This window comes from Chinchilla lanigera, unplaced genomic scaffold (assembly GCF_000276665.1).
Source record: "Chinchilla lanigera isolate Chin_1 unplaced genomic scaffold, ChiLan1.0 scaffold00001, whole genome shotgun sequence".
Classification (NCBI taxonomy): Eukaryota; Metazoa; Chordata; class Mammalia; order Rodentia; family Chinchillidae; genus Chinchilla; species Chinchilla lanigera.
Genome location: NW_004955402.1, coordinates 7,349,574 through 7,364,742, shown reverse-complemented (window position 1 = coordinate 7,364,742; position 15,169 = coordinate 7,349,574). Strand labels below are relative to the sequence as shown.

Sequence of the window (15,169 nt, the reverse complement as noted above, 5' to 3'; positions counted from 1 at the left end):
CTAGGCCAATCTTTCCATCCTCAGGGTTGGCCCGGTTCAGAGAGTATTTATCGAGCACTTCGATGTTCAAGACACTGAGCAAGTATTGTGAATAAGTGAATAATTATTTAGATATAATTAGATATAATAATATTTAGATATTATAATATTAGATAATAAAATATTATATTTAGATATATAATATTTAGATAATATAATATTATTTCGATATAATAATAATAGTAATTATCAGATGAATAAATCTGGTGCCTGAGCTCTTGCAGCTCCTGTCTGTGGAAAGCCAGACCCGGGTACTCACAGGGACGCTTCTAAATAGCACGGGGAACAAACAGAAGGACTCAGAGTAGAGAGGAAAGGCACAAAGAGACTTCTTGTTGTAAGAAAGGAATCTCTTATAACATACTGTCTTCTCTCATGAGTCGGTTGTTCTCTGTCCTCTCGTGTTCTGCAAAAGAACTCACTCATCCTAAGGGGGTCCTCAGGCCTAGAAGAGGCCTAACAAGCCTGTCTGACGGTTTCCGGGGCAGCCCTTTCAGACGGGTCCTCTCAAAGGAGGCGCTCCATCCAGTACGGAACTCACCACCAGTTTGCAAGCCCAGTTGAGACAACAGTTAAAAGCAAGAAACATCCCCCTCCCCCCGTTTTGTTGAAAACAGATACAATGAAGTGGCAAAGTACCTGGGAAGTCTTCGTTTTAGTGTTATTTTACGTCTGCTTAGCATTAGGCTTTATCATGCTGATGTTCAGAATTTATAAAACGTTGATACTTTGTTTTTTGTCCGTTTCAAATGCCTGGGCATTTGTTAGGTAACGCTTATTAGACCCTTCAAATCGAGCACCACACTGCATGGTGAAGACCAGAACAGAGGGGGAAGAAAGGAAGAAAGAGCAGAAAGGAATAGAATCACAGAAGACCTGTGAAGTGAGCCTTAGGATAGCTGTCATTTCTGGTTTCTAAGTGTTAACAAGTAACGCTTCTCTTCTTGAATCGTATTCAACATGTTCAGTTTGAAAGTCATTTGGATACTTAAAGTATGTGCGTGTGCGTGTGCGTGTGCGTGTGGCCCAGGACCCCAGCTGAGTTACCGTGTGCCCTTCACCGGGTTGTTGTTGCAGGGCTCCCACGTGCCGGAGCCCACCACGCTGGCCTCGATGTAGTACCCCACCAGCTCCTTGGCGTCTTTGGACTCCTCCCACGAAACCACCACCGAGGTGTCCGTGTTCCTGCTTGGGATGACATTGCCGGGAGCCTGGGGGATGTCTGAGTCAAGAGGAAGACGGTGACATGGTACCTTTAAAAAACTCCTCACATGTGCAGCAACACAAATAATCATGTCAAACATATAGTTGCTTTATAACGTGTTTATTAAAGCAGGAAAAGTTTCAAGTGTTAGTGTGGGAGCATAAGGATAAACCATATATCTGTGAATTTCAGAAACACACACACACACACACACACACACACACACACACACACTAGTTATTGAGACTCCTGGGGAAGTTTACTTTGTATGAACAAAAATGACCTTTATTTAAGGTATAGGCCAAGCCCAGCAATCGGACTTCACCATTTAACCTCTGAGTATGCATGCATATACTAATTCAGCTCTTGCTTATAAAATAGGCTCACAGCCTCTCAGCCCGATTGCACTTACCGAGTTTGTCCCCCACGACGGTCACCTCCGTGGCCTCCGAGGGCTCGCCGATCCCTGCTGAGTTGGAGCAGCGCACACGGAAGCGGTAGGACTTGCCCTCGGCCAGGTCGAACAGGGCGAAGCGAGGAGACTTCACCGGGAGCTCCGTGTTCACCCGCTGCCAGTTCTCCGTCCCCGCATCACACTGCAAGGACAGTGACACCCGCTGAGAGCCTGGCCCAGAACTGCGCTCGGGTGAGTAAGGCTGGCGATGTGGAGGAATGGCCGGCCTCAAGAGCACGGAGCACAGCCGTTGCTGGTGAGGACGTACGGAAGAGGAACCGTCTGCACCGTTAGTGGGGATGGGAGCTTGTACAACCACGATGGAAGTCAGTAGGGAGAGTCCCAAAACACTGAACAGAGCTTCCACTGGACCCAGCCAGACCTCTCCGGGGGATATGCCTAAAAGACATCAGGCTATAATGCTATGACACACCCATGTGTACAGCGGCGCAGCTCACAATAGCTAAGCTCTGCCTACCAAAGGATGAACGGCTAAGGAAAAGGTGATAGATACACACAATGAAATACTATTCCGCCATAAAGAAGAAAGATGTCATGCCATTTGCAGGAAAATGGATGCACTCTGAAACTATTACGCTATGTAAAATAGGTCAGACACAAACAGGAGAATACTGCATTGTTTCACTTATATGAGAAACCTAAGATATTAATAGAGGAGTAAAATAAAGAAAAGAAAGTGGAAAAAATAGATGTTTTCAGGTTGGGGATGGGTATTGGTGAAGGGGAGTTAGGGAAGGATAGTCAAGGGTTAGAAAATAATCCAGATATGTTATGTACATGTACCAATTCCCCCAAATGAACATAACTATGAGGTACTGCAAACACACACTCATTTTAAAAGGTTTACTAATACATCACTTGGCTTGATCTCCATTGACCTGATATGGAGATATGTCATGGGGAAGGGGCCCAAAGATGTAAGATTCAGCCCCAGTTGTGTTAATAGTTGGAAAACCACGATGCTCTTGATCTCAGTTTCTCATCTGTAAAATGGGTCAACTGAACAAGGTAAAAGGCTGGCGCAGTGTCTCCTATGAGAATGTGTCACTGTGTGTGGGGGCTGCTGCCTTCTGAGAGAGAAAATCCTCCAAGACCTTTAATTTTTCAGTTATAACTTTGATTCATTTTGACTTATTTTACCTGCAGAGAATACTTAAGCAATTATCGTCACTTATACTTTCGTAAGAAATATCATAGCTGTCTTTTACTGTGCTAAGAACCCTGTGAGCCATTGTAACTTTGATCCTCTCCACTACACTATGCCAGTCGCAGGAGAAGATCCAGGGTCAGAAGGCGGAGAGGCAGCCTGGTGTAGTGCAGGTTAAGCATTCCTTACTCAAAATGCTTGGGACCAGAAGGGGCCTCAGAATCCACAATTTTTGGATTTTGGAAAATTGAGCATCCCCAACCCAAAAGTCTGAAACGTGAAACATTTTGAGCACCACGTGGGCTCAGGGTCCTGGACTTTTGGATTAGGAATGCTCGGCCTGTAATCAGATTGCCCAGATTCAACTCCTAGCCACTTTATACAAGGGCCTTCTTTGTTTTTTGTTTTTTTTTCCGGTACCAGGAATCGAACTCACGACCTCGCGCCTGCCAGGCAGGCACTGTGCCGCTGAGCTAAATTCCCAGCCCCTAGCCACTTTATATTTGCAGTGCAACCTTGGGCAAACTGCACGCCCTGTACATGCTTCAGTGTCCGCACTTGCAAAACAGGCATGACAAATATAGCAGTGTGAACCTCGCGGGGTTACTTCAGGAACTAGCGTGTGGGCAATGGTGCCTGGTTCATGCTGAGGACAGAAAGAGGCTGGGAGCGACGCAGGTTTTGTCTCTGACACATCAGATGTTTGCAAGGGAATGAGGGAAAGAGCTCAAGACAAGACACCCACGGGGAAGGTGTGGGCCAAAGGAACGCAGCAAGACGGGGAGGCCTGTGTGCAGCAGCCCGCTCATCCGATCCCCGCGAGACCCCGTGCTCCCGCCCATTTTGGGGGTCGCAGACACGGTGTGACTGGCAAGCAGGTTCATGTTCTCTGCAGGCCCAGCCCAGGTGACAGGTCCTAGGGAGACATGTGGGCACAGGCTAGCCAAGAGGCGGCCCAACACTGGGAGCGGCAGGATCGCAGCGGGAGCGAGGGTCCTGTTCCCCAAGTGAGAGGTGTTCACAGTGTTATAAGCAGCTGAGTAGATAGAAATATTAGAGGCAGTCAGACAGGGCCAGGCCCTCGAAGGAGCCAACATGGAAGACAAGATACCTGGCAGACGCAGATGTATTTGCTTCAGGCCAGACCTCAAGACAAACGACTAAACAAATGCACCCACACACCTCCCTAGGGGTGGACATCAGGGATTGATGTTCTAAACAGGTAGCGATCACCTTAAAGTCACTGACCCAACCCCTTGCAGGAAAAGCCCCGGTTCTGTGTGCATGCCGGCTTGCTACGCGACTCGCTTCCCCCCATTTGATCCCGATTTAATCAATTTTACCCGAACAATTCTTATTTGCTCACCATGGTTTTGTCCCAACTCATGCCCACTTTGTGATTTCCCATTTTTCCGTTACCTTGGACTTGCCTCACCTCGTGGTTTTGCTCTATAGAAGTCCCTAGAGAAGACAGAGTTTGGGGCGTAACCCACTCGGGCCCCCTTCTGTTCCTCTCTTGGACAGAAGCTTTCTTTCCCTCAGGAAATATATTCTGCTCTTAACCTCCGTCGTTCCTAAAATTCATTCTTCGATTTTAGAGAACATGACTCATCCCAGATATCGTTCAGGCTGGGAGTTTCTATTTTCCTGTATCAATAGGAACAGGTACCCAGCTCAGGTGTGTGGTACATGCACAGCTCTGCAGGTGCCCTTGTCCCTGCGTGTCTTGTGGCCCCGAGCCCCAGGGCCCCGGGTGTTCAGTGTGCAGCCTCAGTACCCACCCTGCAAGCATCTCCCAGCCGTCTGCACAAGGGGCTGCTGGGAGAGTACTGCAGTCTTAACTGCAGTTCGTAGGTACCTAGATTTGGGGCATGACAGGCTTTGTGCAGGAAATGCTCCGCGGCGACCGGCTTGGACTCGTCCAAAGCAAACGCCTCAGGCCCGGGCTGTTACAGGCCATGGTTAGGGGAAGATGGTAATTACTGCCGGGGTATTCAGAGCTTCTTTCCAGGGAGCCTTTAAGGAGATGCGCTGGGGCGTGGGCGAACACCCCAGGAAGCAAGCGAGTACTTATCTCTCTATTATTTCCCCCTAAAAAAAGAGAAAGAGCTTAGGATGCTACTCTAGTTTTTTTTTTTCTGTGTGTGGCTAATATCTAGAAAATGTAAAAATATAAAAACAAATGTTTAATATTATTTTCATAAAACCAGAGTCTGTTGGCAGATGTCCATATTGCACGTGGAAGGAGTGACAAATTTATTGTTACCAATTTGCCAGGGATGAGAAAGAGGAGAGATGTAGCTCAGAGACCGCACTCACTGCCCACCACAAAGAAAAACCAGTGAATGAAGGGAAATTGCTCAGCCTAGGATTTTAGCTCTGGTGTAATTTTCTCAAGAACCACTTACTTGAAATACAAAAGGCCATAAAGATATTTGTTTCTTGTTTTATGTCGTTAACCTAAATGGCAGATGTCGGCACACTGCTACATCTACGAAATTTATTCTCTCGCAATAATTGCCAAGAATGATGACTTTTTTTTTTTTTTAATTTTTTTGCAGTATTGGGGATTGAACTTACCACCTTGCGCTTGCCAGGCAGGCGCTTATGCCACTGAGCTATATCCCCAGCCCTTTTCTGTGATTTTTCTATCAAAGTAAAATGTAAAGAAGTTTTCATGCTATCACAATTTTTTTTTGAAATTTTTAAAATTAAACATTTAGTTGTAATATTATCATGACTTTTTTTTTTTCCGGTACCGGGAATCAAACTCACGACCTTGCGCTTTCCAGGCAGGCACCGTGCCGCTGAGCTAAATCCCCAGTCCCTGCTATCACAATTTTATAAAATAAAATTTAAAAGTTCAAACACTGGTTTCATTTATTGTTAAAATATGGTGCCTCACTCCCCATAAAAATGTAAATTTTCTTAAATATAAGATCAAAATTTTTCTCAGTTATACCCTGATCAATCTGTTTTTGTTCGCTAGTTTCCAGTACTTGGGGTGCAGCCTTGGTCTCCCGCTACGCAAGCTCCTTAGCTCTGAGCTACGGCCCCTTTACTCTAACCAAAGCTTCCTCATGAAAGGGCTTGGAGCCTCATCTTGAGCGATTCTTTTCCAACACCCTTTTCCAGGAGCCACGATTCTGTGAGCCCAGGGCCTTCTGTGCCCTTTCGACTTGCGTCTTGTGTGCAACACAGGCAGCCGGGTCTATTTCCCCGATAATGTCCTGGCCAGGGCTCCTTCCCATTTGATGGGCGTAACTGCTCTTCAGGACGTCCTTGGAGGATTCGCCTGCCGTCCTCCTCCAGTCTCTCACTGTGTGCAGCCCTGTCTAATGACCTGATCCCTCTACATGTGCAACCCACCCCTGGAGGGAAGAACTGCCGACGTCGCAGGTTGTTTTGCCGTTCCTGACCTCGCCGTCCCACCTGGACACAAGGCAGGAGAGGGCTAGCTCCACCTCTCCCCACGCTGGAGAAGTTGTGAGCCTTCTCTCCTCCTCTTGCCCGTAAGGGTGGGGGGCTACGGAGCCACTACTAGAGCCCGGGAGGTGGAGAACGTCTCTAGGAAGCACCGTCACACCGGTGTCTACAGTTTCAGAGCTTTTCCCAGGGGTTATGGCTTGGGGTCTGCGGCCCTCTTGGGAGGGTACAGGTGAGTCTCGGGGGTCCAGCAGCCCCCTGAACTCGCAGGCGCAGTTCTGGGTGATGCACAAAGCTCCCTAAGGAGAGAGCTCACAGATTGCGAGAGTGTAAAGACCGCGGACATCCTAGTTCCCTTCTCCCTCACTGCACTGTCCCCAAAGATCTTCACCTCTGCTTCTTCAAAGCACTCTTTAGGAATTGGTGTGAGATGCCGCTGGCTCTGGAGTCTTACCTTCTCCACGAAGTACATAATGCCCTCGTGGCCACGCTGGCCAGGGGGCTTCCAGCTCAGCACCACGTAGTTCCGGGTGGCCTCGGTGACAGAGAGGTCTGTGGGGGGCCCGGGAACAATGCCCGCTGGAAAACAGCAAGGAAAAGTTAGGGGCACACCTTCTGGATAGGCCGGGACACTCAGCACCACGGCTCCGTCTCTCCTCCTGGAGGAAAGGGATTCTGGCTCCCCAGCATACAGAAGCAGCTTGCCTCTGAACTTCTCGCTAAAGCATCACTCACACAATGTCCGGTGCCCTGGAGCGTTTAGTGCACAGAGCTAAGGAGCCCCGGACACTGTCTACATGTGAGTCTGTGAAAGGAGAACCAAACAGTACAGGGCAGGGTGTGCTCCTGGTGAAAGGACACAGAAGGTCACACCAGAGGAGCTGTCAGGGGCTATGGGGCTGAGCTCTGTCTGTGTCGAGGTCTCCCACAGGTGGGGGAATAGTGTGCTCTGTCTCGCAATTCAGTTCCATCTTAGTAGGAAACCACAAAGCTTTCCGGACAGACAAGTTCTTGTCACTTCTTGACTGACCGGCAGCACTTGCAGCACATGCTCCTGACTCTTTTGATGTGTGCTTTTCAATTTCAGTGGAGTTTGTATTTCTGTTCCACCCTCTAGCCTCGAGCCCCTTGCTTGACCTTGACCTCTGCCATCTGTGTACTTCTAGACCCTTACTTCCCGCCTGGTAAGAGCAGCTTCAGCACAGCTTCAACTACAATCCAGCTCCATGGGGACCCTGCTCACCCCGTCGGTTCTAGGATTTTGTGTCCCACCTCCTTCTCATCTTGGAGCCATTGTAGCCCTGCTTACAATGGGTCCACCGGCTCTGAGGTCTAAATGCCCTGGGGTTGCCTCGCTATCTCTTATTCTCCCAACCCAACTATCAGAACTTCTTTTATACCCATCTAGGGTTGCCAGATTATTAGAGGATGTCTTCAGATTTTATTTGCTAAGGCAGCATCATGCAATTGTTTAATATAGTCGCTGTGGTTGGCATTCATTTTCAAACCTGACACAGTTGTTGGAAACGCAGTCGTTCTCGGCCCCCTCCGGTCTAGTTAAAGCTTCCCCTTGCTAAATGATACAGACCACTTGGTCCCCGTCCCAGACCAAAACCCACCGCACCTCCCAGGTGCTCACCACAATAAAACCTGGTCATCAGACTTGTAAATAAATTCCCCTTCTTGAGTGTTTCACTTTTAAACTAGCTGGTCCACTGCCCCTGTGAGAATGCCTAAGGGACAGTGCACATTGCAACCATTAATTTTTTTTTTCCAGTACAGGAATCGAACTCATGACCTTCCGCTTGCCAGGCAGGCGCTGTGCTGCTGAGCTAAATCACCAGCCATTAATTGTGATACATCAATTTAACCAGATTAAAACATAGAAGGGATCAGGAAGCACACTTTGCGTGTGTCTGGGCTGGTCAGGGGCGTGACTTGGGTACAGTGTCTGGTCCCTGGCCCTTTCCTCGCTGGCCCTGTTCTCTTGCTCTCTGCTTCCTTCCCGCCATGAACTACCAGCTGACCATGGAGTGAATTCTCTGAAACTGTGAGCTGAATAAATCTCTTCTCCTTAATCTGTATCAGAGAATTTGTCCCAGGAGTGGGAAAACTGACTATAACACCCGAAAGCCATGAAACACCCATTGGAGCACATTCCTGTAAGTCTCTCCCCAGTCATTCCCTGCTGCCTAACGAGGCAAGCCTTAAAAAGATTAGACTCTTTTCCCAGAATAAAGCTGAGGGATTTCTCTGGAAATATGAAATACTTAACACCAAACAATGTAAACTCCAGTGTCTAATATAAAAGAATTACCAAGTATGTAAGGAAGCAAGAAAATTAAGCTATAAATGAGGGGAGGAGAACAATCAGTAACAACAACACCAGAAATGTCACTGATGATAGAATTTGTACCATCTGTGAATTCTAAATACGACTAGTACATAAAAGCCCCGAAACAGCGATAAATGTGTTCCGTGTGTTCAAGAGGCTGAGCACTGAGGGAACACAGCATCGCTGAGCTGAGGGGCGGTTTCAGGTGGTCTCATCCACATATAAGGGGACTTCCTCAAGGGCAGAAGACAAAGGAGTGCAGGAGAAAATATAACCGTAAGAATTTTCCAGATCAATGACAACTGTAAATGCACAGAGTTGAAAAATTTGTTGACCTCGAACGTAAGATATATGAAAAAAATTAGATGCATGCACATTATAATTAAATTTCAAAAGAAAAGCAGTGGTAAAGAGAATATCTTAGAAGCAGATACAGAAAAAAAGGACACATCTAGGAACAAAAATGATAATGACAACAGTCATTCTTATAGTGAGGGTCTGTACCACAAGGGGCCGAGCTCTCTAGAAGACTAGCATCTTCTAGAATTGTGTATCCAGCGAAGGTATATGTAAAAACGAAAGTGAAGGAGACCTTTCCAGACATATATCACATGAAATAATTCTCAACCAGTAGACCTGCACTACCAGAAAGTCAAAAAAGTACTTCACGTGGAAATAAAACCTTATTGGATAGAAATCTGGATCTACAGACACACAAACAAAAAATGAAAAGGAATAAACAGCAGAATGTAATGTTGAAAACTTTTTTCTTACTTTTACAATCTCTTTGCAAGATAGCATAAAGACATTAAAGCCAACATGATAATGGTGTGATATTACAGGTTTATGACATGAATTTGAATAAACTGTATGACAGCCCAAGGCTAGGAGGTGGGCACTGCTGTGTAAGTTCCAGTGCTACTAATGAAGTTAACAGAGCACTCCTGGAAGGTAGGCTGAGGTTATATTATAAATTCCAAACTACTGAAGTCTAAAACAAATGATTATCCCAGCACTCAGGAGGCTGAGGCAAGCGTATTGCCTCAAGTTCGAGGCCAGTATAGGCTACATACTGAGTTCAAGGCCAGCCTGGACTACATGGTGAGACCCTATCTCCAAATAAATAAATAATAAATAAATAAAACAATAAAACAAATGGCTATAATCAATAGCATTGCACAGATAAATGGAATGATAAACTATGCTCAATCTTTAAAAAGTAGAAAAACTGGAAAAAAAGGAAACAGATGGAATAGACAGAAAACAAATAATATGATGATAAATTTAAGTCCAACCATATTAATTATCACATGAAATGTAAATGGTTAAAACATCTCAATTAAAAGCCGAAGACTGCCAAGTTAGTTAAGAAATCCACATCCAACCATATGCTGCTTGCAAGAAAGTTTACTTGTTTTTTTTGTTTTTTTTTTTGTCTTTTTGAGACAGGGTCTCGCTATGCAGTTAGGCTGGCCTTGAGCTCACTTTGTAGCCTAGGCTGGTCTCGAACTCGCAGTGATCCTCCTGCCTCAGCCTCCCGAGTGCTGGGATTATAGGCGTGCACCACCACACCCAGCTTGCAAGAAAGTTTAAACATAAAGAAAAATATGCAAAGTAAAAAGATGAAAGAATATGCCATGTTAACTCTAATCAAAAGAGAGGTGGAGGGGCTGGGGATTTAGCTCAGCGGCACAGAGCCTGCCTGGCAAGCGCAAGGTCGTGGGTTCAATTCCTGGTACCAAAAAAAAAAAAAAAAAAAAAGAGAGGTGGAAGAACTATGTTAAAATCAAAGCAGATTTCTAAGCAGAACAACATTGCCATCGGATAGGAGGAATCACATTGCAATAATAAAGTGGTTAATTCACCTATCTAAATGAACATAGATGCAAATTTCTTCTACATGAATAGAGATGCAAAGATTTCTTTTTTTTTATTTTTTATTTTTTTTGGTTTTTCTCCGGTACCAGGAACCAAACTCACGACCTTGCGCTTGCCAGGCAGGCGCTTTGCCACTGAGCTAAATCCCCAGCCCAAGATGCAAAGATTTCTAACAAAAGTTTAATGAATAACAGTATGTAAAAAGGATAATACACAACATAGATGCAAAAGTCCTAAAAAATTTTAGAAAAGAAACTCCAACAATGTAGGAAAAGAATAATATAGTGTGAAAAAAAAAAAAGAATAATATAGTGTGACTAAGAGGGGTTTGTCCTAGGAATGAAAGGTTGGTTTACTAATCTAAAATCACATCGTATTTAGTGGGAAGGGAAAAATTATCCAATAATCTCAATACATGCAGAAAAGACACTTGAGGAAATCCAATATTTATTCCTGATGTATATCTCAGCAAACTAGCACTAGAAAGGGCTTTTCCCAACCTAATAAAGGATGGCTATAAAAACCCTCCCTGCGCTGGGTGAAGTGTCAAGAGCCCGTAACCCCAGCACTCGATAGGCTGAGGCAGGAGGATTGCCTTGAATGTGAGGCCAGCCTGGGCTACATAGTTCATGGCAAGCCTGAATTACAGGGGGCTGGGGATATAGCTCAGTGGCACAAGCATCTGTCTGGCAAGTGTAAGGTCCTGAGTTCGATTCCTGGTACCAAATAAAAATGAAAAAATAATGAAATAATTTTTTTAAAAAGCCGGAATTATAGAGTAAGATCCTGTTTCAAAAAAAAAAAAAAAAAAATCTGAAAAAAACCCTATCTGTAATGCTAGGTTTGATGGTAAAGGACTAAATATTTTTTTCCTTTGAGATAGAAAAGGCAAAAATGTCTCCTTTTACCAGCGCTAATATTATAACACTTCCAGAAAACAATAGCAAAAATATGAAGATGTCAAACAGCACGGAAAGGCTGAGTAAGCACACAAAAAGCTGCCCAATATTATTAGGGAAATGCAAATCGAAAACACACCGCTGCCAACCACAAGAATAGCTAAAATTAAAAGGGCGATCACACCAAATACTAGTGACAGCGAGAAACACCTGGAACACTCAGTGGTGCCGGTGAGGCTCAGGCAGATCTCAGAATAATTGTGCCAGTGAAGGAAACCAGGCAAAGGTGAGTTTGAGCCCATTTCTTTAAAGCCGTGGACAACGCAAGCTGCCGTGACAGAGAGCGGTGGGCGCTGGCCGGGGACACAGCGCAGGGAGGAGGAACGGCAAGCAGGCTCGGGGAAATTTCAGGATTGCAGATCTGTTCACTCTTGATCACGGGCACGGCTTCGCGAGTGTACGCACATGTGAAACATCGAACTGCACATTTTACGTTCTTGCGGTTTATTGTGTGACAACTGCCCCTCAAGAAAGCGGTAGCAATAAAATACGATGCTCTGGCGCCTGGGTGAAGAGCGCCGTGCTAGCGTTGGTGCTCCGCACCACTCCCAACGTGTGACTCTGGGAAGTTGCCTTGTGAGTCCAGACATTTTAAATGTTCTGTCCAAAGCATCGTAAGGTGCCTGATGCTCTGGGCTACAAAATTTCAGCTGCATAGCCAAACCCCAGCAAGAGCATCTGGGGAGACCAGAGTCCTTACCCGAGGGCTCCTCTTCCGTGACGATGATCTGCCCAGTCCAGGGTGCTGATGGGCGACCTGCACAGAGAAGAATATAAAATCACAGACGTTCACAAGGGCGGTTTCAGCGGCACTGATAAACTGATAAACTGGCTGGATTAGTCATGAGTTTGGTCCCAGCTCTTCAGTATTTTCCTAAGACATCATATCAGATGTGTAGGTGGGGGTGTGGGAGACATGGGGACCCGAAGTCTCCTAGAGCCTAGACTGGACAGAGTGGGGTGACTCACACAAGCCAGCTGAATAACCTGCGGCGTGTAACTGCTCAGGGGGGCTCTCCTGAGGATGCGTGCTTTCCCAGCCTTCCTAAGAGACAGCGTATGTCTGGGGAGACATTCTAGAGCAATGATGAGCCCAGTTATTATCTGTCAAAGAGAAGAGGGGCGCTCATCCGGCAGTGAAGCTCAGCAAAAGCAATTTTTTCCCATTCCACTTTTGCAAAGTGTTATCTACCGAGAAAGTCAGTTGAGATCTTGAGTGAGCAAAGTGGATGAGATAGCCCTGCAGTCAAAAAGGAAATTCTTCCTGTGACCCCATGAACTCCAGAAAGAGAATAGTTCAACTTCTGCTTTCCTCAGGGATTTTTTTCCATGAATTTGCACAAAAGTGGAAAGACATTAAAGAAGACAATTGATTTCCAACTCAAACAATTGTACTTTGGTTGGATTTGTAAGAGAACAGTAAATGAAGCCTGTGTAGGATCTGCAGATTGAGGAAAGAGAGAGAGGAGAGGGACGATGGGTGAAAAGTGGCTGGAGAACAAGGAGCTGGCTAGAGCCAGCATGGGGAGCGGTGACAGCATCTTACCTAGATTCTGGCCAGGCTACGGCAGCCGTTAAGGTAGAGGACAGCCCTGTGGAGAGGCCATCAACCTGTGGCCCATCACTAGAGAGACTTTGCCCCACCCCCGGGGGGATATTAGACAGCATCCGGGGACACTTTTGATGGTCACTGTGGGAGAGTGATGCTACTGGCACCCAGTGGGTAGATGCAAGGGACAAAAGTATCCTATGAGACACAGGACACCTTCCTTCCCCAACAAACAGCTACCGGCCTAAAGTGCCAACAGGGTCCAGGTTGACAGGCTGGTACAGACTGCAGTAGCATCACCCAGAAATTCCTGTAATGTCACCGTGTGGTCCCTATTACGGAGATGTCAAATGGGCTCCATGAAACAAGTGCAGGCCACCATTCATGGACCATGGTTTGAACATTAAAATCTGGAAACAAGTCGGGCGTGGTGGTACACGCCTGTAATCTCAGCACTTGGAGGCTGAGGCAGGAAGGAGTACTGTGAGTTCAAGGCCAGCCTGGGCTACAAAGGCTGAGCAGGATCTGCAAATTTAGGAGAGGGAGAGATAGGGAGGGAGAGAGAGAAAGAGACAGAGAGGAGAGGAGAGGAGAGGGGCAGTTGGTGCAAAGTGAGTTCAAGGCCAGCCCGAACTGCATAGTAGAACCCTATCTCAAAAAGACAAAAAAGGAAAGAAAAAAAACCTGGAAACTAAGTACAGGAAGATTAAACCGTCTAATGCGGAAACTCAAATTCAGATCAGATATAATGTAAATCTGCTTTTCTGTTGCTATAAAGAAACTCACAGTGTTGAGACATTCGTGCTCTGGGAGCAGATTTCAAAGTCAAGAGACGCTTTGAGCCAGGAGCGTATGGGAGTGCACTGCTAAAGTGAACAAAAATGCTCTCCAGGCTAGTTGTTTGCATGTTTCACTCCACACACAGCGCCTGGAGCCCAGATTAACGAGGCAAGCTATAAGATAAAAAATAAGATGAAATATAAAGTAAGATTACATGAAGCCCTGAAGAAACTGGCTGAGCAAGAAAACCAGCTCACCCTCTTCCCCAGGATTTCCTGATGAGAAAAGGATTTCTTATTCTCATCTCCCTCTGGTGGAAGGGAGTGGGACAGCCTTGCAATGAAGTCTACTGCCGTTATTTTTTTTTAATTTTAATTTTAATTTTGTTTTTGTTTTCGAGACAGGGTCTCGCCATGCAGTTCAGGCTGGCCTTGAGCTCACTTTGTAGCCGAGGCTTGCCTCAAACTCGCAACGATCCTCCTGCCTCAGCCTCCCAAGTGCTGGGATTACAAGCGTGCGCCACCACGCTCGGCTATTGCAGTTATTTTAGTTCATTTAATTTAATGTTTGCGCTACTGGGGACTGAATTCAGGGTGTTTGCATGGAGCTACATTCTCAGATCTTTGTTATTTTAAGAGAAGGTTTAACTAACTTGCTAAATTGTCCAGGCTGAGTTTGAACTTGAGATCCTTCTGACTCAGCACCCCAGGGTACTGGGATTACAGGTGTGTGCCACAGTTATTTTTATTTATTTATTTATTTATGTCTTTCTGAGAAAAGGTCTTGCTGTGCAATTCAGGCTGGCCTTAAGCTCACTGTGTAGCCCAGGGTGTACTCAAACTCGCAGTGATCCTCCTGCCTCAGCCTCCCGAGTGCTGGGATTACAGGTTTGTGCCACCATGCCCAGTTTCCATAGTTATTTTTAAAAGGTAAAAAAGTACAAGGGAGGATGCTAAAAAATGGAAAGTGCATGCTTACTTTTGTTTGTTTGTTTGTTTTTCGGTACCGGGAATTGAACTCATGACCTTGCGCTTGCCAGGCAGGCGCTGTGCCGCTGAGCTACATCCCCAGCCCCTGCATGCTTACTTTTAAGTCTAGCTTTCTCAGCTGGATCCAGTGCGGCCACGGGCTCAGACACTCGAGAGGGTAGGCCTATTCCATTTTTATTCACAGCTCGAACCCGGAATATGTAGGAACGGCCTTCTATTAATCCGGTGACTGGAAAGCGAGCAAACTTCACGGGGGTATCGTTGCACTGAGACCAGCTGTCGGTGCCCACCTCACACCTAGGGGACAGAGCAGATGGACAGGAACGTTACACGTGACGGCTACGCGAGCGGCCCCAGAGCTGCGAGCCAGCCCACTGCTTCAGGCCTC

General features: G+C 46.2%; 1 protein-coding gene across 1 annotated transcript in view; it reads right to left on the bottom strand.

Moving 5' to 3' along the window:
* Myom1 (myomesin 1) overlaps nt 1-15,169 on the bottom strand; it is a gene marked incomplete in the record, with an annotated part of 124,812 nt that overhangs the window by 53,484 nt on the left and 56,159 nt on the right. Inside the window, 5 exon segments of the mRNA XM_013518619.1 lie at nt 1,087-1,261; nt 1,656-1,839; nt 6,746-6,870; nt 12,164-12,220; nt 14,879-15,078. Coding sequence (XP_013374073.1) covers nt 1,087-1,261; nt 1,656-1,839; nt 6,746-6,870; nt 12,164-12,220; nt 14,879-15,078 — 741 coding nt within the window.